The following is a 24,743-nucleotide window of genomic DNA, read 5'->3' on the forward strand; positions in this document are numbered from 1 at the left end:
AGTTAAGCAGAGTTGACCAAGGTCAGTACTTGGATGGGAGACCACCAAGGTAGACTGGGGTTGCTATACAGAGGAAGGCAATGGTGAAGCACCTCCACTCATCCTTTCTTAAAAATGCCCCATGTATAGGATTGCAATTTGACTGCACATTTAAATCTTACTTTAGGTTTTGATTGCCTGGTTTTCCTAGAAGAGTGTTATTCTGTTAATATACTGAACATTGTTATGGATATTTTCAGAGACACAATCTTCTCTACAGTACCATATATTTGTATCTTAGTTAATATTGTGAGGTTTAAAATTAGGCTAGAGATAATACTAAAGAACTTTCAAACTGGAAATACTAGGGACTGGACCTAGTATCTTCTGCATGTCACTCAGCTACAACCACTTATTTTATTTTATATTTTAAAGGAGAGGTAGAACAAACTACAGTGCAACATCTTTCTTTGAACACTGAAATATTACAATGAAACATGATATGTAGATTTATGACACAATTCTGTGTTTCAGAGGAGAGCTGTGTTGGTCTGGAATAGCAGTTTGATTCAACGCCTTTAGCACTTGGGAGACCAAGAAGATTTTGGGAGTATACGCTTTCAAGAATCAAAGCTCCAAGTGAGCTATTGGACTCATGTTTGACATTTTGATACTTACTTGATCCAGGACCCAATTTCAAAAGAGAAAGGAAAAATGAACACGTGAAAACCAGAATGTTTAGCAGATCTTAATTAGTACATTTCCTTTAAAATTCATGGTAGAAAAAGGTTACATGAAATAAGAATTCAGTAGGCTGCTATTGAGTTTTAGTAATTATTATCATTATTTAGACTTCCAAAAGTAATATAAAATTTTGCAAAAATATCAGCATTCTGTATTCCTGAAGCATTAGTTGTCAGAATTTCTGATTTCCTCAGATTTTTCTTCTAGAAACAATGCAAGATTAAGCCCTGTAGTATTAGGATCAAGCAGCTTCACAAGTGGTATATTAGCTCTTCGTTCCTGGAAAATGCGATTCTGCAGAGTCATGGCTAACATAGAATCAATGCCATTGGACAAAAGTGATGAATTCATTGCAATATCACTTGGATCTGTACCACTGAGCTGGCTCATCAAGGACATGATATAGTCTTCATTTTTTACTGGAACCAAGTCCTGGGACACAGTTTGCTCTGAAACCTCATGCTTGCCACCGCTGACTTCCATGATGACTGAATGCATGCGATTTCTGAATGCAGGATTTTGCGAAATGAAATAACTGGTTAAATTTTTGAAGTTGAACTTTATGATCGCTTGTTGAGGATTGTTCTGAATTAAACTGTACTTAAAATATTCATAAAAATCATTCACTTGCAGAATCCCTATACCTTTTGATTCTAATAAATTCTGAATTTCGTTTTGATTTTGCAGTAATCCAAGATTCAAGGCACCCCAGTTAATGGACTGTCCTGCAAGTCCACGGTTTCTCCTGTAATGGCAGAAAAGGTCCAGGAAGGAATTGGCCGCAGCATAGTTTGCCTGCATTGAATTTCCAAGGAATGAAGTAACTGATGAATAACATACAAAATAGTCAAGATCTTGCCCTTGAGTAGCGTGGTGAAGATTCATGACTCCTGCAACCTTAGGACTGAAAACTTCCTCAAAATCAGATATGGTCAAGGCTTCAATAGATCCATCATGTAAAACCACAGCACTGTGAAATACCCCTTTGATTGGGCACTTTGGAAAGATCTTGCCAACTGCACCGATAGCTTTCTCAACGTCAGATCTAAAGATGACATTGCATTGCTGAGTGATTATTCTGCTCCATTTATTCTGCTGCTGCAAATCCCTTATTTCTTTCTGCTTCTCAGCACTTGGGTTTCTCCGTGAAAGAATCACAATGCCTCCTCCTCCATTTTCAGCAATGAATCTAACTGTTTCAAAGCCAAGCCCAGTGAGTCCTCCTGTAACTATGTAAACAGCATTCTCCTTAAACATTTTCCCCGTTCCTCCATACAGGGGAATATCTGAAAAAAGGTGGTTGTGCACATTACCTTTTAACATTACAAAGGGGACAGCTTTTCTGGTAAGATGGGATGATGCTGAAGAACCCAAGTTCTCACATTTCTCTGTTTGCTGGAAAACTGAGCAAGGTAAGTTCAGAAACTGTTTCTGTTGCAATGACTCCACCCAACTGGAAAAAGGCATTGTTGTTTTCTTCAGAGATGCTTTCTGAAAAATGCTGGTAAGACTGAGAATATGAATTTGAACGTTTTCACAATCCGTTCTGATGAGAGATCTCAGACACTCTGCATGGTGGTTGTCACATATTACTACTACATCCTGGAGTTTTGAAAAGCAACCTAAACCATCTTTGGGCAACCTTTCTAGGGGAGGTAGAAAAATGAGGGCATTGCATTGATCAGCACATAGCTCCAGATTGCTGTCAGATCTTGTATATATGGTTTTCCATCCTGCTTCCTGAGCTGATAGATGCAACACTTTGCACAAAACTGACTCTGGTTCAGTAGAAAAAATGCCTAAAGATCCCTTCATTTCTGGCAAGGTCTGATGCAAAGCCTCCCATGCTATTCTAAAGAAGGATACACATGGCACAGTTTCAAAGCATGGGAATTTCTGAGTGCTAAAGCAAGCCGCCTCTGGGATCCTGATTCTGGAAGATGCAGTCACTGGGTAACATGAAGCAATGTGGTCTCCCACCTTAACCCCTCTCACTTTGCTGCCAGCTGCAACTACTGTCCCGCTGCAATCCAGAGCTAGGAGCCTGTGCTTATCAATTGTCTGTGAATTCCAGTATAACGTGTTTCCAAAGTTACTGCTAGAGACACTAACAGGAAAGTAGTCTTCAGAATGGAGACTTATTTTTTCAATCTGAACTTCAACACAGTGATCATCAACAGGAATATCAGTGTTATCATCCAGCTCAGCAAATAAGTCCCTCACTTCATACGGGTCAGAAGTGAAAAGACTGAAGCACTCAGTACTCTGACAAGCTTGAGGAGGTAAATTGTCATCTACATCCTTGACCAACGAACGTCTGATCTCAGATACATATGTTCTCCCATGATGGATATGGATTTCAGAATAATCATCATTATATTCTACTAAAGCATCTGCTAAGGCTGAGATGTCCATTGTGCTTGTGGTACTAATATCAATAATCTGAAATGTGATTTCTGAAACTTCAACCATACAGCTTCGCATCATGCCATACAAAGCAAAGCCAGGATTAATGTGGTCTACAGACTTCTCTGCAGTCCTGTATGTGATGATCTTGATGGAAGAATGAATGTTCTTTGCTCTCAAAGCAATAATGATTTGCCGAAGAGCTTCACAGCATTTTGATAAATCTGCAACCACAGAGTCTGGATCTCCTTCATTTAACTGTTGGATTCCCCACATAAACAAAACATTGGTGTAATCCTGTAGCACCAGTTTAAGTTTTTCCTGTGCAGGCGATTCCAAGCTTCTGACTTCCAGCAATTTCTCCCAGTCTTTGTATATCAAAAACTTAGAATCTTTATGTAAAAATTTTTGCAGCCGCTTAGAGACTCCTATATTATCAGCAAACACTGCTGCCTTGGGTGTATCTCCTGAGTTCTGGATCATGTGGGAATGTGGTATTTCCTTCCATTTATTTTCAAATAGCATATTATCTTCACTTCTGGAAGCTTCCTTCATAAGAGTAATCCTAACACATTTCAGCTCAGCTAAGATGGAACCATGTTTATCTGTAAAGCATCCACAGAACTCTATGTACTTCTCTGTCGATTTGCTTATTTTCAGATACATCAGCATTTCCTCTTCCAAAGGTCTGACAATGACAAGGCTGTTTATGGAAGACGGAAATCCGATACTATATTTGGAAGTTTTTGTAATAATCACCCCTGTCATTTGCAGAAAGCAGTCTAAGAGTATTGGATGGATAAAATACTCATGCGTTTCTGCTGCAATTTGTTTTTTCACTTTAATGAAAGAAATAGCTTCCTTTAGTTCTTTACAGTAAAAAACATCATTCATCTGCTTCACTGTTGAATCATACTGGAAGCCAAAGGAAGATAACATTTCATAGATTGCATTGTTGCTTATGCAAGAGCTACACCGTTGAAAAATATCTGTGTAGGAAATACTCTTTTCTTCAAGTGGTATTTCTTGGCTCCATGTGACGTGGCCCAATGCATAAACTGTACCCGACAGGGATAGTATTTTGAAATCATGTGCTTCTTTTTGCAATTCAACTTTTACTTTCAAAACATGGGAATGTTCATTTAAAACACAAGGTGATATAAACCTTACCATCACCTGACCAAACTGCAAGGGAATGTTGAGTCTTGCACTAGTCATCACAGCTGCTAAAGCAAGTTCAACAAAAAAGGCACCAGGAACTAGAGTGACACCATTGTGCTTGTGCCCATAGATGTACGGTGTCTGCACCTGAGATATGGACGATGTGAATTCTGTATTGTCACTGCTGATACTATCAATTAAAGGGTGTTTTGAGGTTTTGAGAACCGGTTGTTGTAGCATGTTTAAGTGGAACTTCAGCTTCTTACGATCAAACTGATACCTGGGATATGTTGCTGGTACACTTTGATATCCATCATAGAGATGTGGCCAATCTGGACTGAACCCCAGTTCAAATACGCCTTTTATTAATGTAAGAAGTACCTCATACTCTCTGTCAACTTGCAAGGAAGGAAAGACTTTAGTTTGCTTTCCTAATGTTTCAATAATGTTCCTCTGCAATGCTCTGTGGGGACCAATTTCAACAAACACAGCATTTTGCTTATCTTTCACAGAAGTCCGAATGGCCTGGGCAAACATGACAGAATCTCGAATCTGTCTGGCCCAGTAGTTGCCTGAAACAAGGTCATCTTCTGAGGCAGCCTTCCCGGTCACTGTTGAAATCATCTCTAGTTCAGGCTTCTGCTTCTCTAACTCAGAAAGGCTTCCTGCTATCACTTCCAGTACTGGATCCATCATGTGGCTGTGATATGCAGCTGGTACATTTAAATTGTGAAGGAATACATCTCTTCCATCAAAGAATTTAGCTAGATCTTTCTGAACGGCATTGATGGAATCTGCATCTCCTGACAAGGTACAAGACTGAGGGCTGTTAAACGCTGCAATGCAGACCTTCCCAGAGTACGCGCCAATGGCTTCCAACACCTCTTGAACGGGGATGTTACCAACAACCAGCATTCTGCCTCCCGTGACCTTTGCCTGTAACCTGCTCCTGTGATAGATGACCTTGACAGCATCTTCCAGGGAAATAAAGCCGGCACAATGGGCAGCAGCAACCTCGCCAACTGAGTGGCCAAGAACAGTAGTTGGCTTCATTCCCCAGTGCCGCAAGAGAGCGACCAAGGCCACCTGAAGGATGAAGAGTAAGGGCTGGGCTATATCGGGCCTTGTCAAGTCATCATCATCATTTTCAGTCAGATCTAGGATACTCAACCGTATCCATTGCTGAAATAACCCTTCTATTTCTTTACATTTATCTGTGAACACTGGTTCAGATCTCAACAAAGTCTTGAATATTCCTTTCAAATTCGGGCCATTACCAGAGAAGACAAAAATCAGTTGTGGAGCTTTCTTGGATGGAACCATTTCCATTTCAGCTGCAGATAGTAGCTGCTGTTCTAAGTCTTGCAGAGAAGACACCACAAATGCTTTTCTATATTTGAAGTTTAGGTGGCTTCTCCTGCAGGCAAATGTATAGGCCAGATTTGGGAGCATTACTGACTCACTTGTGTTCACACGTCTAGCAGTGTCTTCCAGTGCTAGTTTGAGAGAGTGACCGGAAGCCGCAGAAAGGACAAACAGTTCAACAGGTCTTTTGATTGAGGGAAGAATTGGGGTTTGCTTAACCTGTCTGACAACAACATGGGCATTAGTGCCCCCAAATCCAAAACAGTTGACCCCAGCCACCCTGCCAAATTCACTAGACTCCTCCCACTTCTCCACATGAGTTGGAATGGAGAGATTTAATCTCTGTGTATCGATGCTGCTAGTGCTCTCAGAAAAGTGTAACGAGGGGACTATCTTTCCATGGTGCATCATGAGAAGAACCTTGATTAAGCCTGCAGCCCCAGCAGCCGACTCCGTGTGCCCAATGTTCCCTTTTATGGAGCCCATCTTGAGAGCGGGCAGGTTAGGAGGCCTCTTTTTACCAATGATGTTGCCTATACTCTCGGCCTCAGTGGGATCTCCGGCAGGGGTTCCTGTGCCATGGGCCTCAATATACTGCAGCATGGATGGATCGACATGAGATGGATAAATGCTACGTAGCAAGTTTTCCTGTTCCTGTTGAGATGGTTTGGTGATTGGAGTGACGGATCTTCCATTCTGGTTGACGGCACTGATGCTGATAGTGCCCCATATTTTGTTGAAATTTTCTTTTGTCTGTTCATGTGGAAGAGATGACAAGGAATATTTATTATTTTCAAGATAAAATAACTGTTGCATTAATCACAGATATTTTTTATTAATGATCATCTACTATTTGATTTTTTGCTCCTTTTCCAGAATAGAATTCCCTTCTTCCCATATTCTCTGTGTCTTTCCATGTCATGTTTCCCCCAACTATATTTTTAGCTTCACATCTACCAAAACCCCTTCCAGTAGTCCCACCATTGACTCTATTTACCATGTACAGCCTTCTATTGCTCTTTCTTCTTCTCAGATCACAGCATTAATCATTAACATTTTCTACAGTGTAAAAGAACATATCCTTGTAAAGGCCATGCATCCCCTAGGAAACTTTACTGTTAGATTTAAATGCTGTTATAATGCCTTTAAACCTGCTTACTGATTGAGTGATATTATATATTTGTAATCTCATTGATTGGCTGTAATCTGTTTCAGGTCCCAGTGGGAAAGCAGACTATAAATGATGATGATCTGAATTCAGAATGGCTCACCTAAGGGCCAAAACACATCACTAGATAATTGTCAGTTTCTGAAATTCAATTTCTTTCCCCTGCATTCACATATCAACTGCAAAAGTGACATTTCAAAGATCAGAGGAAGTCTAAACTGGCTTGAACTCTTGCCTGGGGGGAGGGGTTGTTAGGAGGAACTCATGTAAGGTTGCCAATCTCCAGGTGGGGCCTGGACATCTGGAATGACAACTGAGAAAATGGCTGCTATGGAGGGTGGACTCTGTGCCATCATGAACTCTCCCTTCCCCTGAGCCTGCCCTCCCCTGGCTCTGCTTTCAAATCTCCAGGAATTTCCAAGACAGGAGCTGAAAATCCTAGGCTCCTGCCAAAGCTGTTTTGTCCAAGTAGTAGTTCAAGCTGAAAAGACTCTTTCTGATCTGTAAAATGACACTCTTGCAGCTGATCTGTGACTGTTTCATTTTGTCTATGCAAAACTTTCCCATGGTGTTCATATAGCAACAGAATTATGGTCTATATGATCACTGGGAATTCTATCGGTCACATTTTTCAGATAATATAAAGTTTGGTCCTAGCTGGGCCTTGGGGATCTGTGGCTTGCAGGCTGTGGCCCTCTGTGAACTGTGCTGACAAAACCTGTACCAGCACGAGACATCTTCATGGTGTATTTTTTAAATTTATTTTAATGTGTGTGATACTGTTAAGCCATGTTGGGTCTTCAATGTGGAAGAAAACTGGGGTTAAAAATATTTCAATGATTACCCTCTACGCTACAATATTTAAATCCTTTTAAGGAACCAAGAACACTGAGAAAACGTATTTCGTAAGCATCCTGGCATTCAAGGCACTGCTGAGTTCCCAGATCCTGCAGAATTATAGTTACCAAGATCCTCTTAGTCCTTATACCACTATATTTCCCTGTGTTTTGCCACCCATACTGCTACTGCAAGACCCAAGAAATGTCACTGCTACCACCACTGCCAGATAGGCTTCAGTGAGAAAGGCAAAGAGGCTACTGTGGCAATGGGCATGATGTTTGGTGTGGAGCTGAACTACTTACAGGCTGAGCACAAACTTCAGGCAGATTTAGGATTAATTTGGAAGAAGATGAGGAGCAGCAGCTGGGATTTATACCCTGCCCTTTACTACCCAAAGGAGTCTCAGAGTGGCTTACAATCTCCTTTCTCTTCCCCTCCCCACAACAGACACCCCATGACTGAGGTAGGTGCAGCTGAGAGAGCTCTCCCAGAACTGGTCTTGAGCAGAACAACTCTGTGAGAACTTGTGGCTGACTTAAGGTCACATCAGCAGATGCATGTGGAGGAGTGGGGAATTAAACCCAGTTCTCCCAGATAAGAGTCCGCACACTTAACCACTACACCAAACTGGCTCTCTCAGAAGTTCCAAACTGAGGAAGTTTTAACATCTCAGTTCCAAACTTCTGATGTTGGTCTTGACATGTGAGAATAACTGGTAATGATTATGTGCCACATAAAAAAATATTTTTAATGCAATACGTCTCCTACCTTTGCCAGTGGCTTTAACAAAAGAACACCACAACCTTCTCCTCTTCCATAGCCATCGGCCTTTCTAGAAAAGGGTTTGCTGATTCCATCAGGAGAAATCATCTTTGCTTTACTCAATGATACAAATGTCCGAGGATCTATGATACAGTTCACTCCTCCACACAAAGCAGCTTCACAGTCTCCTGTAGCAGAATACATTAAAGCATAGTTCAAGCTTTAAAATATGGAAGTGATAAAATGATGTTCCAGTTGCATGGCTCCCAGGAACTGGTGACTTAATGACACAGAGTAACTGTTCTTACAAACACATATATTTTATCTTAGAACCACAGAACAATTATTCCCAGCCTTTTTAGTATTATGACCCACAAATTTACTTTGTGCAGGGACCCACCCAGGTCTAGCGCAAAAGGCTATTAATTGGTTCTCTAGGCAAACTATGACCTTGGCACCATCGATTCCAGAATTCTATTTTCTATGGAGCCCAACCAGATGTTTTTGATAAACCTCACAGAAAGGGCACCACACTATGAACCCTATGCAAGTAGGAATTAATCTACTCTGCCTCTACCAGCTTGGCTAGAGCAGTATAATTGAGGTGTGCATGAGGGATGCTGTAGATACATGAATATGTCAGATGAGCTGATTATTACTTGAAAAGGCAGGGAAGAAGAAAAAGGAAAAGTGGAAGGCAGTCCTTATTTGGCACTGGGCCAGTCTTTAACACACTTCTTGAATTAAATCCAGCAATTTGTAGGCTGATAAACACAACGGGGAGCCTCCTGTCAACAAGCCTCCTTCAGAGAGGTGAGAGAAAAATGTAAAGCAAAACTTCTCCTTCAGCACCCCATTGAGTTAAAGATTACAGGAGCTATGTAACAAAGCACCTGTTAAGGATGCCGTTACCACCCTAAATCAGACTTTTCCCTGCAGCCACTGTGGCCGGACCTGCCTGTCCCGCATTGGTCTTGTCAGCCACCAGCGAGCCTGCAGCAGACGTGGACTATTGCACCCTTCTTAAATCTTCGTTCGCGAAGCCAAGCCGAGAGAGAGACCACCAGAATTAATAATAAAATTATGAATATGGCAGACGGCAGTGGAAAGGCTAGCAGCAAGGGGCTCAGTGCAGTACATCTCCCACAGCAGATAGAGGGCAAGGAGATACTATAGGGGATTGAGCACGATGTTGGGATGCTGAAGGAGTAGCACCAAGACAGAGCCCAGGCCCCCCCTCTTGGTCTCCTCCTCTGTTTTTCCCCATGGCAGACTGAACAGTTCCCAGCTACACTCCACCATTTCCCCACTTTCAGCTACTACCATGAAGTTACTGGTTTCCAGACACTTCCTCCCCCGCCCCCATTATTATTGTCAAAAAGAGGGAGGGGAAGATGAGAATGTGAGACGTACTCGGTTATTTGGTTAATATAGTAGAGTTTGCCTAGTCATAGAAGTGTGATACTGAGTGCAGTAACTAAATCTCCCAAGAAGTATATTGCAAAAATGGCAGACTTACATTTATTCAAGTAGATAGAGTTCACATCCAGGTGGAAGTCAAAAGCAGAGAGAGAAGCCTGCTTTAAAGAGTACTTTCCCTATCACAAATGGCCAGCTTGTCTGGCATCCTGTGTGTGGGAGTACAGCACTGTATCTACAGGACAGACCCGCAGAGATGTGTTTCCATGAAAGGCCATGTAGAAATAGAGTGAAGAGGACAAAATGAGAAGTGAGGACAGAGCAGCTCCCAGGTTAAGACAAAAAAAGCATCCAATTCAAGGGGATAACACCTCTACACACTTAAATTGATATAGCACACCCCACCTCCAATGTCCAGGCATGCTGAGTCAGTCCCAAAAGAAGATGGTGAAAAGGAAAGAAAAAGAAGGATGCAAAGGGCAGGTGATGCTATTAGGGAGAGCTGGCCTGTTGCCCACTTTCAAAGGCTTTGTGACCCACTTTTGTGTCCTGACGATAGGTTGGGAAACACTGCTGGAGAACATCCTGTCTTGGACTGACAGAAAACCATTTCAATTTCTTCCAAAACAGTAACATCTGCTTATCTCTCTCATGCACATGCACACACACACAAGAATTAGTTTGTCACAAAATCTCCAGGAAAAAAAAATGGTTGTCTGAAATTACTGCATATACTGTGCTTTACAAACAAAATCAACAGTCTGCATAAAGGTAACTCAAATGCTGCAACAAGAAAAGTTGAATCTGAAATCTATGCAAGTAACTAAAATTAGTATATATTTGTTTATTTGCTTAATATATTGTCTTTTGCAAATAATAAGGAAAAGAGTCATGCAGAGAAACAAAGCCTGACCAGTACTAAAGCTAGAATATACGGAAGAATGAGCCTTGCTGAGAAACCATCAGCAGTTGCGTTGTGCACTGCAAAAATGTCCATTTTAATTTCTCTTGGGTTTTCTACAGGGCATGCTGGAATTCTGAAGGTGATGTTTTCATTTTAACAATTATTTCTGGGCACAACTTTGAGAACTGTCACCTGAAAAGCATGCTGTGTAGAGAAACGCTAATGTGAAATCAAAAAGGACCCCCCACACACACCATCACAGACTCTTCAGGTAAGGCTGTCAGGAATCCTGCTATGACAGGAATACAGTTTGCAAGAGCTGGTTGTTCATGTACTGATCTACACTTACAAGAACCAAACTTTCAGATGTGCAGTGTTCACATTCATAATCTATTAATTTAAATCCCAGTACCTTGTCTAATGGCTTTGCAGGCAATGTGCAAAGCGTATAGGAATGATGAGCAAGCTGTATCAATAGCAAGTGATGGACCAAGCAGATTAAAAGTATATGAAATCCGATTAGCTGCTATGCTCATCGCTGTACCAGTGCCATCAAAATGGTTAATTTCAGCAACTGCTCTTCTATGTATAGACTCAAAATCTCGATTCATTAGACCTGCAAATACAGAAAAACTAATTTTAAGACCATCATGAAAATTAGACAGGCAAACACTCAAATTTTCTGCTTCTTTCGCCTGCTCACTGTCCAAGGAAGGGAGGCTGAGCTCTTATCCTCTCAGCAGTGCCATGAGGTCAATTAGCTTGTGAAAGTCTAATTGGCCCAAGGTCATCTAATGAGTTTAAGGCTAGGTGTGGCTTTCAACTGGGTATCCTATGCCAAACTGGCAACATCACTGAAATCTACACTAGCATTATTATGAAGAGAGGGCAGAACTGCTCAATTCCTACTTTCCCCCAGTCTTCTCTTACAAGGGAAACAGTGCTAAATATGGCCAAAACAGAACATGGTGAGGGAAGGGAGTTGCAGCCTAGGACTGGCATAGGGGTACTACATCAGCACCTAGTTTATTTAAATGAAACGAAGTCCTCAGGGCCAGATGAACTGCATCCAAGGATACTAAAAGAACTAGTGGATGTAATTTCTGAGCCTCTCCATTATTTATGAAAATTATTAGAGAACAGGTGAGGTGCCAGAAGATTGGAGGTGGGGAAATGTGGTCGCCATGTTCAAGAAGGGGAATCCTGGTAAATACATCTATATCTAGGAAGTCTATACCTGGGAATTTCAGAACAAGTCATCAGTCAGTCAGTCCTTGGGCAATTAGAAAGAATGGCTGTGATTACTAGGAGCCAGCAAGAGTTTCCTAAGAACAAGTCATGTCAGACTAATCTTATCTCCTTTTTTGAAAAAGTTACTACCTTGTTATATTAGAGAAATGCTGTAGACATAGCTTATCTTGACTTCAGTAAGGCTTTTGATAAGGTTCCACATAATCTTGTGACAAGTTGGTAAAACGTGGTTTAGATCCTGTTACTATTAGGTGGATCTGTAACTGGTTGACAAGATTGCACCCAAACTGTGCTTGTTAATGGTTCCTCATCCTCTGGGAGAGAAGTGACAAGCGCAGTGCCTCAAGGATCTGTCCTCAGACCTATTTTGTTCAATATCATTATAAGTGATCTGGATTATTTAAAAGAGGGAATACTGCAAATATGGCAGCACACAGAGTCAGGATACAGGATAATCTTGACAAATAAAATTATTTTTAACAGGGATAAATGTAAAGTTCAGCATTTAGGTTCAAAAAATCCAATGCATAATTATTGGATGGGGAGACTTGTCTTGGAAGTAGTGTGTGCAAAAAGGATCCAGGGGTCTTAGTGGACTGTACACAAGTCAGCAGTGTGATGCAGCGGCTAAGAATGCAATTTTGGGCTGTATCAACAGAAGTATAGTGCCCCAATCATACAAAGTGATGGTATTGCTTTTCTCTGCTCTAGTTAGATCTCACCTAGAGTATTGTGTTTTGTTTTGGTCACCACAGTTTAAGAAGGATATAGACAAGCTGGAACATGTCCAGAGGAGGGCAACAAAGATGGTGAGGGGTCTGGATGACAAGTGTAGTAAGGAGGAGAATTCAATGAGATGGAGTGTAAAAGGTGGCTGAATCCAACCCATTGTTTGTGGCCACCAGGGCCGGCCCTAGGCTGTCTGGCACCCTAGGCAAGGCTAACTTCTGGCACCTCCCTCTGCACTGATAACATCACTGAGTCATGTGGGAGGCACCCAAATTCGGCGCCTCCAGAAGACTGGAGCCCTAGGCAATTGCCTAGTTTGCCTAGTGGCAGAGCCAGCCCTGGTAGCCACTGCTAAGAGGATAGGTATATAAACCACATTGAGACCATTTTCAGATTAATTTGATATTCTTAGGCTAGTTTTCTGCATCAAACTATTTTCTCACCCACAAAAACTCCAGTTGTGGTGCCACTGATGTCTTCGGTAGTGACTCCAGCATCTTCCAGTGCTCTGTAGGTGCATTCCAGAAGCAGCTTTTGCTGAGGGTCCATATGCTCCGCTTCTTCATTGCTAATGCCAAACAGCTTGTTGTCAAAGGCATTCAATCTTTTTTAAAAATTAAAAAGCGGGGTGTGGTGTAATATTCAATATGAAATTTGATTCACAATCCAGCAAACCTGCACATTAAACTGGAGCTTATTTCTATATGCTGTAAACTTGAGTTGCCAGCAGGCCTCACAAAGAGGTCCTGCACTTTCAGTAGAGACTTAATAGGCACAAATAGGCAACTGGACTTTTTCATGAAATGAAGGTGAATAACTTCACCTGGCAAATAACATCCCATGAAGCCTCCATTACAGGGATAGGACCTTTTCTCCAGGCCTGCTAGCAACCCGAGCTGTTACACTATAGGAAACATGGCTGGCATCAGCATACCTTGAGGCAATGCTGCTGCTGCAATCTGGGGTTTCTGGCAGGGTCCACTGCTATAGAGCCCCCCCACACACACACACACACAAGCACACTGCCAGGAAGGACACACTGCTGGTGTATAATGACAGCAGTTTCCCTATCTACATACACCGCCCAGCACCACTGACGAAAGGATATATGGGATGGGCAGCTTATGAGTGGGGAAAGGAAGGACACACAGACAGATGGGGTGATTGGTGGTCTGGAGGTAAGGCATGAGTGAGGATCCCAGTCATGGACAGAGGGTGTGACTCAGGCACTCTCTGTACAGGACCTTCCAAAATAGGGTTGCCAATCCTCAGGTGGGGCAGGGGATCCCCCGGTTTGGAGGCCCTCCCCCCACTTCAGGGTCATCAGAAAGCGGAGGGGGAGGGAAATGTTTGCTGGGCACTCCATGATTCCCTATGGAGACCAATTCCCATAGGGTATAATGGAGAATTGACCTGGTGGTATGTGGGGCCCTGGGGAGTTTTGAGATAGAGACACCAAATTTTCAGCATAGCATCCAGTGCCTCTCCCCAATATACCTTCCAAGTTTCAAAACGATTGGACCAGGGGTCCAATACTATGAACCCCAAAAGAAGGTCCCCATCCTTCATTATTTCCAAAGAAGGGAAGGCATTTAAAAGGTGTGCGGTCCCTTTAAATATGATTGTCAGAACTCCCTTTGGAGTTCAATTATGCTTGTCACAACCTTGCTCCTGGTGCCACCCCCAAAGTCTCCTGCCTCCACCCCCAAAATCCCCAGATATTTCTTGAATTGGACTTGGCAACCCTATTCCAAAACCAGAAACTAGCCCTGCTAGCAAAAAACAAAAACAAAACAGTCATGCACATTGTTCTGTGGCAAAGAATCGTACTGAAATACCCTGCCCTAAATTTTATGTTTCTCCTCCGGCTCAAAATATATGTAATGTGGAAGTGTGTACAAGCCACTAATCTATATATCCCTATACATCTTGGTAATATGTGTCAGGGAAAAACACATATGATTTAACGTGAATGTATTAGTGTTTCTCTCCCCCACCCCCCTTGCAAGGAAAAGTTGTACAGGCAAGTAGAATGGGGAGCAATAACATTATGTTACATCACTTCCCTTCCCCAAGTATCCATTTCTAGGGATATATCAGGACTTTTTTGTAGCAGGAACTCCTTTGCAAATCAGGCCACACACCCCTGATGTAGCCAATCCTCCTGGAGCTTACAGTAGGCCCTGTAGTAAGAGCCCTGTAAGATCTTGGAGGACTGGCTACAACAGGGGTGTGTGGCCTAATATGCAAAGGAGTTCCTGCTACCAAAAAAAGCTCTGTGTGGTTTAATACATGATCTAGCCGATATGCTGTGATTGTTTTCCTATAACGTCTTTGAACAATACAGTTATGAGACAGCAGGATGGGATTTACCATTTCAAACTACAGGTGGGAGGGTCAAATTTTTAATGCTCCTCCAAAGAGACGCTCCCTGGAAATTTAAATTTAAAAATTATATAACATAAAACAGTTCTCATGTAGCCCTTCTCATACTGTGCTAGCCTTCCACTTACAGTAGATTATTTATGAAGGAAAGCACTGAAAAATGTTGACTTCCTCACTCAAGGTCTAAAAGTGGTGTCATCTGTTCTATCACCTCAGCAGCTTTTTAGCTCACTTGGCTAAATGTGTAGACCACGATTTTTGGGGGACCTGAAGAGAAGGATAGAATGAGACAGCTGCTAAAGCAGTCATTATGTCGTGCCTCTTTTTAAAAATTACATGCTATTGGGAAGATGTGGGATCAGCAGCAAACTGCCTGTCCCTGTCATATACAGCTTTGACCTCAGTTCCGCCTCAAAACCACCTCAGACGGTATGGAGATTTATTCTGTGTAAGTTATCACTGTGATTGCTCATCCATTTTAGGAGACATTCAAAGCTCATAAATTGGGGAATTAATCAGTTCAGATGGAAAGTAACCCCACTCCCAACCCAAAAGGTTTAGAGAACCTGAACAAAGCGTTAGGCATTTGACTTACTCATCCAGAAGAGCAGCTCGGCTGGTGTGTGTTTTACCTGGTTTGCTGTCATCTGCATCATACCACTCTCTAATGTTAAATCTTTCTGGAGGGATTTCTGTAGTGCAGTTTTTGCCGTTCTCCAATACTTCCCAGAAACTGTCAGTTCCTTCTCCTGTGGCATCAAAAAATATTGTTTTAAGATTTAAACTTCTTTACTTGTCTTTATTTACAAAAGGTCTCACTTCAGGATCTCTTGTTCAGTCTTCATGAGAAGGCTTAATTTTTAGAATGTTGCCCAAATTAAAATTGAACCATGCAATTCTTATAACATTTGAGTCTATTTTAAAAGACTGTTTTCGAATAAGTGTAGTTTTGGTTCATAATGCTTTTAGCACATATCCTACCTGATAATCCTCTTCCCTTTTTGGTACTGAACATTCCTAGCCTGCAAACTTGCTCACCATTTAATAATATTTTGGTTGCTTCGGTTCTGGAATCATTGGGCTGAATCAGGACTAAATTTTCCAGTGGCAGAATGGCGTTTGCTTGTCTTCCCACTCCCTCCCCCGCTGAAATGCTGTTTCTGGCAGATAGCAGACCAGTTGCTTATATTATTCTTGGTGCAATATTTTTACTTATTAAAGACTTACCTCCTGGAAAGCTGCATCCTATCCCCACAATAGCAATGACATCTTCAGCTGCCATATTTATTGGAATTCCCTAGAGTATGAAATAAAATGGTACAGTAAGTGGAGAGCTGTTTATGTATTCTTAGTTCCTTGGAGAATTGGATGGCTGCCCATATACTAGAGAGAGAAAGAGAGATAACCTACATTTACTTTGTCACTCTACACTTCACCTTTGAATATCCATACCAGCAATTTATTAGAAGAGTAATCTCCAAGCTATGTGTTTCAAAGTCTTCAGGTGTGCCATGAGGATTTTCATTGTAAGTTCCCCCCAGGCACATATGAGGCCTGATTTGGACTGGGATTGTACTGTGGGCGGGGAGCTGAGTGTTTAAGTAGTTGCCACACCAATTTCATGACCTGAAGCAGCCCCAGGGGGGGCATTATTTGCTTAGATGGGGACTCCATGTATATTCATGTGGTATATGAAGGTTTCCCGATGCGGCAAATAGTACCATCAAGACCATTGTAAATTTTAAAAGAAAAATTGGGAGATTGCTTAAGCACTCTCTCACTCTCTGGATGCCTGTGTCCTTATGCAAATCAGGTTCCCACACACCTGGGACTCAAGTTCCCAGCAGGAAACTTGCAACATATGTAAAACTGGAAGTCCTTATGGCAGACCAAAGATAACGCAAGTACAGTATTTTACAATATGTAGTTAGCCACTTGTTAGGGTTGTCAGCTCTGTCTCCAGGAGGTGGCGCCGGGGAGGGAAGGACCTGGAGAAGATAGGGAGATCAACAGGGTTGTGATGTCAGTCTAGGACGTCCTTCTCTCTTAGTCTCTATGGCAGATCACTGAGTCTGCTCTAGGAATGTGTCCGTTACTCCAGGAGAATTGATCTCTGTAGGCTGGAGATCAATTGTAATTCCAGGAGCACTCCAGGCCCCATCTGGAGGGAAGTAACTCAGTTATATTCCTGATTTTTCTTCACACATGCATCAAGATAAAAGACTGCCTCTTCCCATACACACCTCATATTATCTACATGGACTCTCAGATCTGCCTACACCAGAGAATGAGGAAATAATCTGGTGGCAAAGCTTTGAGACAGTAGAATGGACAGCAGGTGCTGGAATCCACTTTTGAATGGTCTTTCATAAAGGATCCAGAGTAGCACAAAATGGAGAATGATTCTGCCCTGTCTTTGTTTCTAATATTTTTCTTTTTACGGGGCATTTTTAACACATAAGGGCATTTTAAAATGTGACCCCCATCTATAATCTAAAGTGGTGCCATTCTACCCCCTCAGGCCTTGACTACCTCACTGCCACTAACTCCTCTACAAGTGTGAACTATGTAACCCCCCATATTACTGAGGTGCAGTGGGTCTGGACATGAAGCCTCTGTAGCGCCAGAACTAGGTCAAGTCCTTCCAGGTAAATCTGTCTGTTTGCATAATTTATGAAGTTTTGGAGACCGGTATGTGCTGATCTCCCCTTGTGTTTTGTTTTTAAATGTGACTGTTTTGATTGTTAATTAGGTTCTTTTAGATTATATTTTGTTTTAATAGTTTAATACGATTGCTGACACTTTTTCTCCCCTATCCTCTCCAGGTTTCTTTTGATCAAAAGGTGTGATATAAATATTTAAAATTAAATTTAAAACCATGTGTAATGTTGCAGTGTGGTGGTTAGTGGTGGGCTCAAACCAGGAAAATACAGTTTGGTTCATGGCATGCCCGCTTCATGAACCACAGACTGTCACAAATCCCCCCAATGTGGTAGAGACACCAAACTTTCAGGGGATCTCCAGCTGAGTCTCCTCTACCTGCCCTCCAAGTTTGGTGATGATTTGATTACAGGATCTGAGTCACGGCCTCCCAAATAAGGTGCCCCCAGGAAAGTGCTTTATAGACGCTTCTGAATCTCCTGAACCTGTGCCTATCAAAATGATGGTGGTCATTTTGACAGGTGTAGGTTCAGAAGGTTCAGAAGTGTATAGAATGGATCCTGTGCAAACTAGAGACACCAGACTTGCAGGGGATCTCCGGCTGACTCTCCTCTACCTGCCTTTGAAATTGGTGTCTCTAGCTTGCACAGGATCCATTCTATATACTCCTGAACCTGTGCTTGTCAAAATGACCTTTCTATAAAAATGATCTTCCTATGGCACCTGCTGCTAATTTATTTGTGGAAGCCCTTGCAATTCAAATGAGGGCAGTCAGGGCTTTTTTTTCCTAGGGGAACATGGTGGAATGGAGTTCTGAAGCCATTGTAGAAACAAAAATCTCAAAAAAATGTTTAAAAATTTGTGAGGGGCACACATGTGTTTCTCCTTCATTTTCCTCTTGAGAGTTCTGGCACCTCTTTTTCCAGGAAAAAAATGCCCATATGGCAGCCAATACAAATCCCTGCTTTACAAAAGCCCCACCCACTTCCTGCAAAGCTCAGTGGGCTCCAGGGGAAGTTACAAGTTGACATCTTACAGGAACTGCACTGCGGAACCCTGTTCTAGACAATCGAGCCTTCTATGAGCAGCTGATGGAGGTTTGTGTTGGTAGAGGTAAAATAGAGGTTGATACCTGAATAGATATGAGCCCCATTAGGGTTGCCAATCCCCAGGTGGGGGCAGGGGATCCCCTGGTTTGGAGGCACATACATGGGATATCTCACAGAGTGGCTAATGTAGCAGTGCCTCAGGAAAACGGTGTTGTTGAACAAAAAGGTAAGGTGTTACAAACAACGATGCATTCTATGTTTCATTTTATTTCATTTCATTTTATTCGATTTATATCCCGCCCTCCCCACCGAGGCGGCTCATGTTAAAGGATGCTGGGTTACCTTTCATTGAAATCTGCCTCCGTTCCTGAGGACTGGAAGGTAGCAAATGTCACCCCCATCTTTAAAAAAGGTTCCAGAGGAGACCCGGGAAATTACAGGCCAGTCAGTCTGACTTCAATACCGGGAAAGTTGGTAGAAACCATTATCAAGGACAGAATGAGTAGGCACATTGATGAACACGGGTTATTGAGGAAGACTCAGCATGGGTTCTGCAAGGGAAGATCTTGCCTCACTAACCTGTTACATTTCTTTGAGGGGGTGAACAAACATGTGGACAAAGGAGACCCAATAGATGTTGTTTACCTTGACTTCCAGAAAGCTTTTGATAAAGTTCCTCATCAAAGGCTCCTTAGAAAGCTTGAGAGTCATGGAGTAAAAGGACAGGTCCTCTTGTGGATCAAAAACTGGCTGAGTAATAGGAAGCAGAGAGTGAGTATAAATGGGCAGTCTTCGCAGTGGAGGACGGTAAGCAGTGGGGTGCCGCAGGGCTCGGTACTGGGTCCCATGCTCTTTAACTTGTTCATAAATGATTTAGAGTTGGGAGTGAGCAGTGAAGTGGCCAAGTTTGCGGATGACACTAAATTGTTCAGGGTGGTGAGAACCAGAGAGGATTGTGAGGAACTCCAAAGGGATCTGTTGAGGCTGGGTGAGTGGGCGTCAACGTGGCAGATGCGGTTCAATGTGGCCAAGTGCAGAGTAATGCACATTGGGGCCAAGAATCCCAGCTACAAATACAAGTTGATGGGGTGTGAACTGGCAGAGACTGACCAAGAGAGAGATCTTGGGGTCGTGGTAGATAACTCACTGAAAATGTCAAGACAGTGTGCGTTTGCAATAAAAAAGGCCAACGCCATGCTGGGAATTATTAGGAAGGGAATTGAAAACAAATCAGCCAGTATCATAATGCCCCTGTATAAATCGATGGTGCGGTCTCATTTGGAGTACTGTGTGCAGTTCTGGTCGCCGCACCTCAAAAAGGATATTATAGCATTGGAGAAAGTCCAGAGAAGGGCAACTAGAATGATTAAAGGGCTGGAGCACTTTCCCTATGAAGAAAGGTTGAAACGCTTGGGACTCTTTAGCTTGGAGAAACGTCGACTGCGGGGTGACATGATAGAGGTTTACAAGATAATGCATGGGATGGAGAAAGTAGAGAAAGAAGTACTTTTCTCCCTTTCTCACAATACAAGAACTCGTGGGCATTCGATGAAATTGCTGAGCAGACAGGTTAAAACGGATAAAAGGAAGTACTTCTTCACCCAAAGGGTGATTAACATGTGGAATTCACTGCCACAGGAGGTGGTGGCGGCCACAAGTATGGCCACCTTCAAGAGGGGTTTAGATAGAAATATGGAGCACAGGTCCATCGGTGGCTATTAGCCACAGTGTATGTGTGTATATAAATTTTTTTGCCACTGTGTGACACAGAGTGTTGGACTTGATGGGCCGTTGGACTGATCCAACATGGCTTCTCTTATGTTCTTACCTATCAGTTTTTGGGCAGAAGCTTTGAAAGCTGCTTGCTATATCAACAATAGACAATTATAGCATTCCATATAAGATGCTATACAACAAAAATCCCAACCTAGATCACCTAAGAGTGTTCGGTACAAAAGCTTGGGTAAACATTCCAGTTAACCAAAGGAGAAAAGGAGGTGCAAGATCTAAAAAACTTCTATTTCTGGGTTACCAAACCGGCATGAAAGCCTATCGGTTTGCTAACGAACCACAGAATATTAGCTTCAGCAGATCTGCTGGCAAAGAATCCACCCCAAAGAAGCAGGGGTGGCAAAGAATCCACGCCAATGATTTGCCCAATCAGGTTGCACTGCCTATAACAACTGAGGAACAAACCACTACTGTAAAACACGAGATAGGTTCTCCTTCACCTAGTGTCTCTGAGGGTGAACAAAGTGCATTAGTACCTAGAAGGTCAACTAGGAGTACTAAGGGTGTACCACCTGACAGATATGGGTTTGAGAGTACCTCAGTGAATCATGTTTATGTGAGAGAGCCACAAAGCTTTCAAGAAGTATTGAATATGCCAGGACTGGAAAGGACTGCTTGGCAGGAGGCCATGCAGAGGGAGTACAGCTTGTTATCCGAAAATAATGTGTTTTCTTTGAGTTGTCTGCCAGTTGATAAAAAGGCTATTGGGTGTTGATGGCTGTACAAAGTGAAAACACTGCCAAATGGTCAAATGCAGAGAAAAGCCAGGTTGGTTGCTAGAGGTTTTTCTCAAATAGAAGGTGAAGACTATGATCAAGTGTAAAAGCAGATACTTTAAAAGCAGCATTGGGTAAAGCAGGGCAAGACAAGACTCAGGTGCATCACTTTGATTTTACCACTGCTTACTTAAATGCACGTCTGGAGAAAGAGCTGTATATGGAAGAGATACCAGGCTTTGAGAACTCAAACAAAACTTTGGTATTGAAGCTCAACAAAGCATTATATGGCTTAAAACAAAGTGCCAGGGAATGGAACCAGTGCTTGAGTAAGCACTGATTTTGGACTTGAACAAGGTATAGCTGATCCCTGTATGTTTTGCAAAACAATTGAGCAAACAAAATTGTTGAGTATCGGACTCTGCACCCGCGCCGCGTAAGCCGGGACGTCCTCGGGTTACCTGGCGCAGCGCGGGAAAAGTCACCGCCAATCAAGACCAAGCGCGGGAAGTTTAACTGGCCAGGATTGGGCTGGCCAGCAGGGGGGTTGATCCGGGGTGCATGTATATATTAGCGGACCCGGCCGCGTGTTCCCCAGTTCTGTAATGTACCAGCGATTAAAGACCAATGCCTTTACCACGTCTCGTCTCCCAGTACATTACACTGGCGACGAAGGTGGGATCTAGATAGGTCCGGCCGGAGACGAGGAAGGCGAGAGACCGCAGGATCGGGCAGCCCGCCGCCACCATGGCGAACTCGAGCGTAACGACGGGCCATCTTGCGGAATTCAACCCGGAGCACCCCGAGAGATGGGAGACCTACACCGAAAGGGTCGAGTGCTACCTGCGGGCGAACCTGATCGACGATGACGAGAGAAAGAGAGACGTCCTGCTGAGCGTCTGTGGCGAAGAGACCTTCGAGATCGCACGAGGTCTCTCCGCTCCAGCTAAGCTGACGGAGAGGACCTACCGGGAAGTCGTGAGGCTCCTCACGGGCCACTTTTCACCCCAACCGTCCATCGTCGCCCGCCGATTCCTCTTCCACAAGAGGGACCAAAAGTCGGGGGAGACAGCGGCGGTCTACCTGGCGGCCCTTCGGCAGATCGCCGGAAATTGCAACTTTGACAAAAGGGACGAAGCCCTGCGGGACCGTTTCGTCTGGGGCCTCCGCGACGAGCGATTGCAGCAGAAGCTCTTCGCGAAGGAGGAGCTAACGCTACAACAAGCCTTCAACGAGGCAACGGCCTTCGAGAGGGCCACCAAGGCGTTCGGCCAGCCACGAGGTGAAGCAGTCCACCAAGGGGAAACGGAGCCAGAAGACCGAACAGAGGAAGAAGCGTTTCAACTCCGGCGGCCCCAAAGAACGGACACAAGGGCCCCCACTAGACAGCGAGCGACGGAGAGGGCCACCGCCACCACCGGTCCCAGGTGCGCCAGCTGCGGCGACCCCCACGAGCGCCGGGACTGCCCGTACCGCAACCTGGACTGCCGCAGCTGCGGAAAGACGGGCCACATCGCTCGGGCTTGCCGGGCCAAGAACAGCCGCCGACAACCATCAGCGCATCACGACTCCCTGGACACCCACACGACGGCATCCACCACTCGGCAGGTATTGAACTTGCCCCTATCGGCCCCAGACAAGGTCAAAATGTCGGTCCTAATCGAGGGCGCCCCCTGCACCATGGAAGTGGACTCGGGTTCCTCCATCTCCATCATTTCGGAGGAAACCCTCAAGAAACTATGCCCCCACCGCCGCCTTCAAACGAGGCCAGCGGACTTCGTACTGAGGGACTTTCAGAAGAACCCAGTACACATCGTGGGGTGGGCCCGGGTGCATGTGGAAAGAAGGGGTTTCAGAGGGCCCCTGGACATCCTAGTGGTCAAGCGCCAACTGACCACACTTCTAGGGTTGGCTTGGTTCAATCCCCTGGGGATCCAGCTGGTGGGGGTGGACCACTTGCAGGCAAGCAATTTCGACGGGGTCTGCCGAGAGTTCCCCGAGGTCTTTGATGGGTCTTTGGGGAGCTATAAGGGTCCGCCCATCACCCTACCGATTGACCCAATGGTCAGGCCCATAAGGCTTAAAGCGAGGCGCGTCCCGTTCGCCCTTAAGCCGAAAATAGAGGCAGAACTGGACCGCCTAACGGCCCAGGGCGTCCTAGAACCGGTAACATACGCGGAATGGGAAACCCCCATAGTAACGCCCGTCAAACCCAATGGGGAGGTGAGGATCTGCGCTGACTACAAGTGCACGATCAATAAGGCGCTACAAGACAACCCCTACCCAGTCCCGGTGGTCAGCCACGTCCTAGCAGCGCTAGCCGGGGCGAAGGTTTTTGGGAAGCTGGACTTAGCACAAGCATACCAGCAACTGCCGGTCGACGCTAAGACAGCGGAGGCGCAGACGATCGTGACCCACAGGGGCGCGTTCAGGGTTAAACGGCTGCAGTTCGGGGTCAGTGTGGCTCCGGGGATATTCCAGAGCATCATGGACTCTCTCCTTAAAGGGATCCCCGGAGTTCAACCCTTCTTTGACGACGTTTTAATCGCCGCCCCCAATGAAGGAGAGTTCTGCTGCCGCCTGCGCGAGGTCCTCAGGCGGTTCCAAGCGGCGGGGCTGAGAGTCAAAAAGGAGAAATGTTTGTTAGGGGTCCCGCGAGTGGAGTTCCTGGGGTTCGCCGTGGACGCGGCGGGAATACACCCGACGGCGGACAAGACCAGGGCCATAGTCCAGGCTCCTGCGCCCAAATGCAAGGCAGAACTACAGAGTTTTTTAGGATTGTTGAACTTTTATCACACGTTCCTACCGCACAAAGCCGCCGTAGCGGAACCGTTGCACCGTTTGCTGGATAAACAGGCCCCGTGGGTCTGGGGCCAACGCCAAGCCGCGGCGTTCCAAGCAGTGAAGGACCTCTTGGTCTCTAACGCGGTACTTCACCACTACGACGAAAACCTACCCCTGATCCTAGCTTGCGACGCCTCCCCCTACGGAGTAGGAGCGGTTTTGGGGCACCAACTCCCGGACGGGAGGGAAGTGCCAGTCGCGTACTATTCACGGACTCTATCTCCAGCGGAGCGGAACTACGCTCAAATTGACAAGGAGGCCTTGGCGATCGTGGCGGGGGTGCACAAGTTCAACGACTACCTCTACGGTAGGCATTTCACCATCGCCACGGACCACAAGCCGCTCCTGGGCCTCCTAGCTCCAGACCGTCAGACCCCCCAAATCCTATCCCAGAGGGTCCTGAGGTGGAACCAGTTCCTGAACTCCTACACGTATGAACTGGTCCACCGCCCGGGTAAAGCCATGGGACACGCCGATGCCCTCAGCCGCCTGCCGCTCCCCATGACAGAACCGGATCCCGCCCCTGCACATGGGGTAATGCTCATTGAATCGCTCCCCGAGCGCCCCCT

General features: G+C 44.6%; 1 protein-coding gene across 1 annotated transcript; it reads right to left on the reverse strand.

Moving 5' to 3' along the window:
- Positions 1-871: 871 nt before the first annotated feature.
- Positions 872-16,407, reverse strand: LOC132578353 (uncharacterized). Its single transcript, XM_060248297.1, has 6 exons — positions 16,341-16,407; positions 15,709-15,862; positions 13,172-13,332; positions 11,161-11,364; positions 8,432-8,613; positions 872-6,408 (listed from the first exon to the last, which is right to left on the reverse strand). Exons 1-6 carry the CDS (start codon positions 16,393-16,395, stop codon positions 889-891), a joined length of 6,276 nt encoding a protein of 2,091 aa, XP_060104280.1. The 5' UTR covers positions 16,396-16,407; the 3' UTR covers positions 872-888.
- Positions 16,408-24,743: the final 8,336 nt, after the last annotated feature.

This window comes from Heteronotia binoei, chromosome 10 (assembly GCF_032191835.1).
Source record: "Heteronotia binoei isolate CCM8104 ecotype False Entrance Well chromosome 10, APGP_CSIRO_Hbin_v1, whole genome shotgun sequence".
Classification (NCBI taxonomy): domain Eukaryota; kingdom Metazoa; phylum Chordata; class Lepidosauria; order Squamata; family Gekkonidae; genus Heteronotia; species Heteronotia binoei.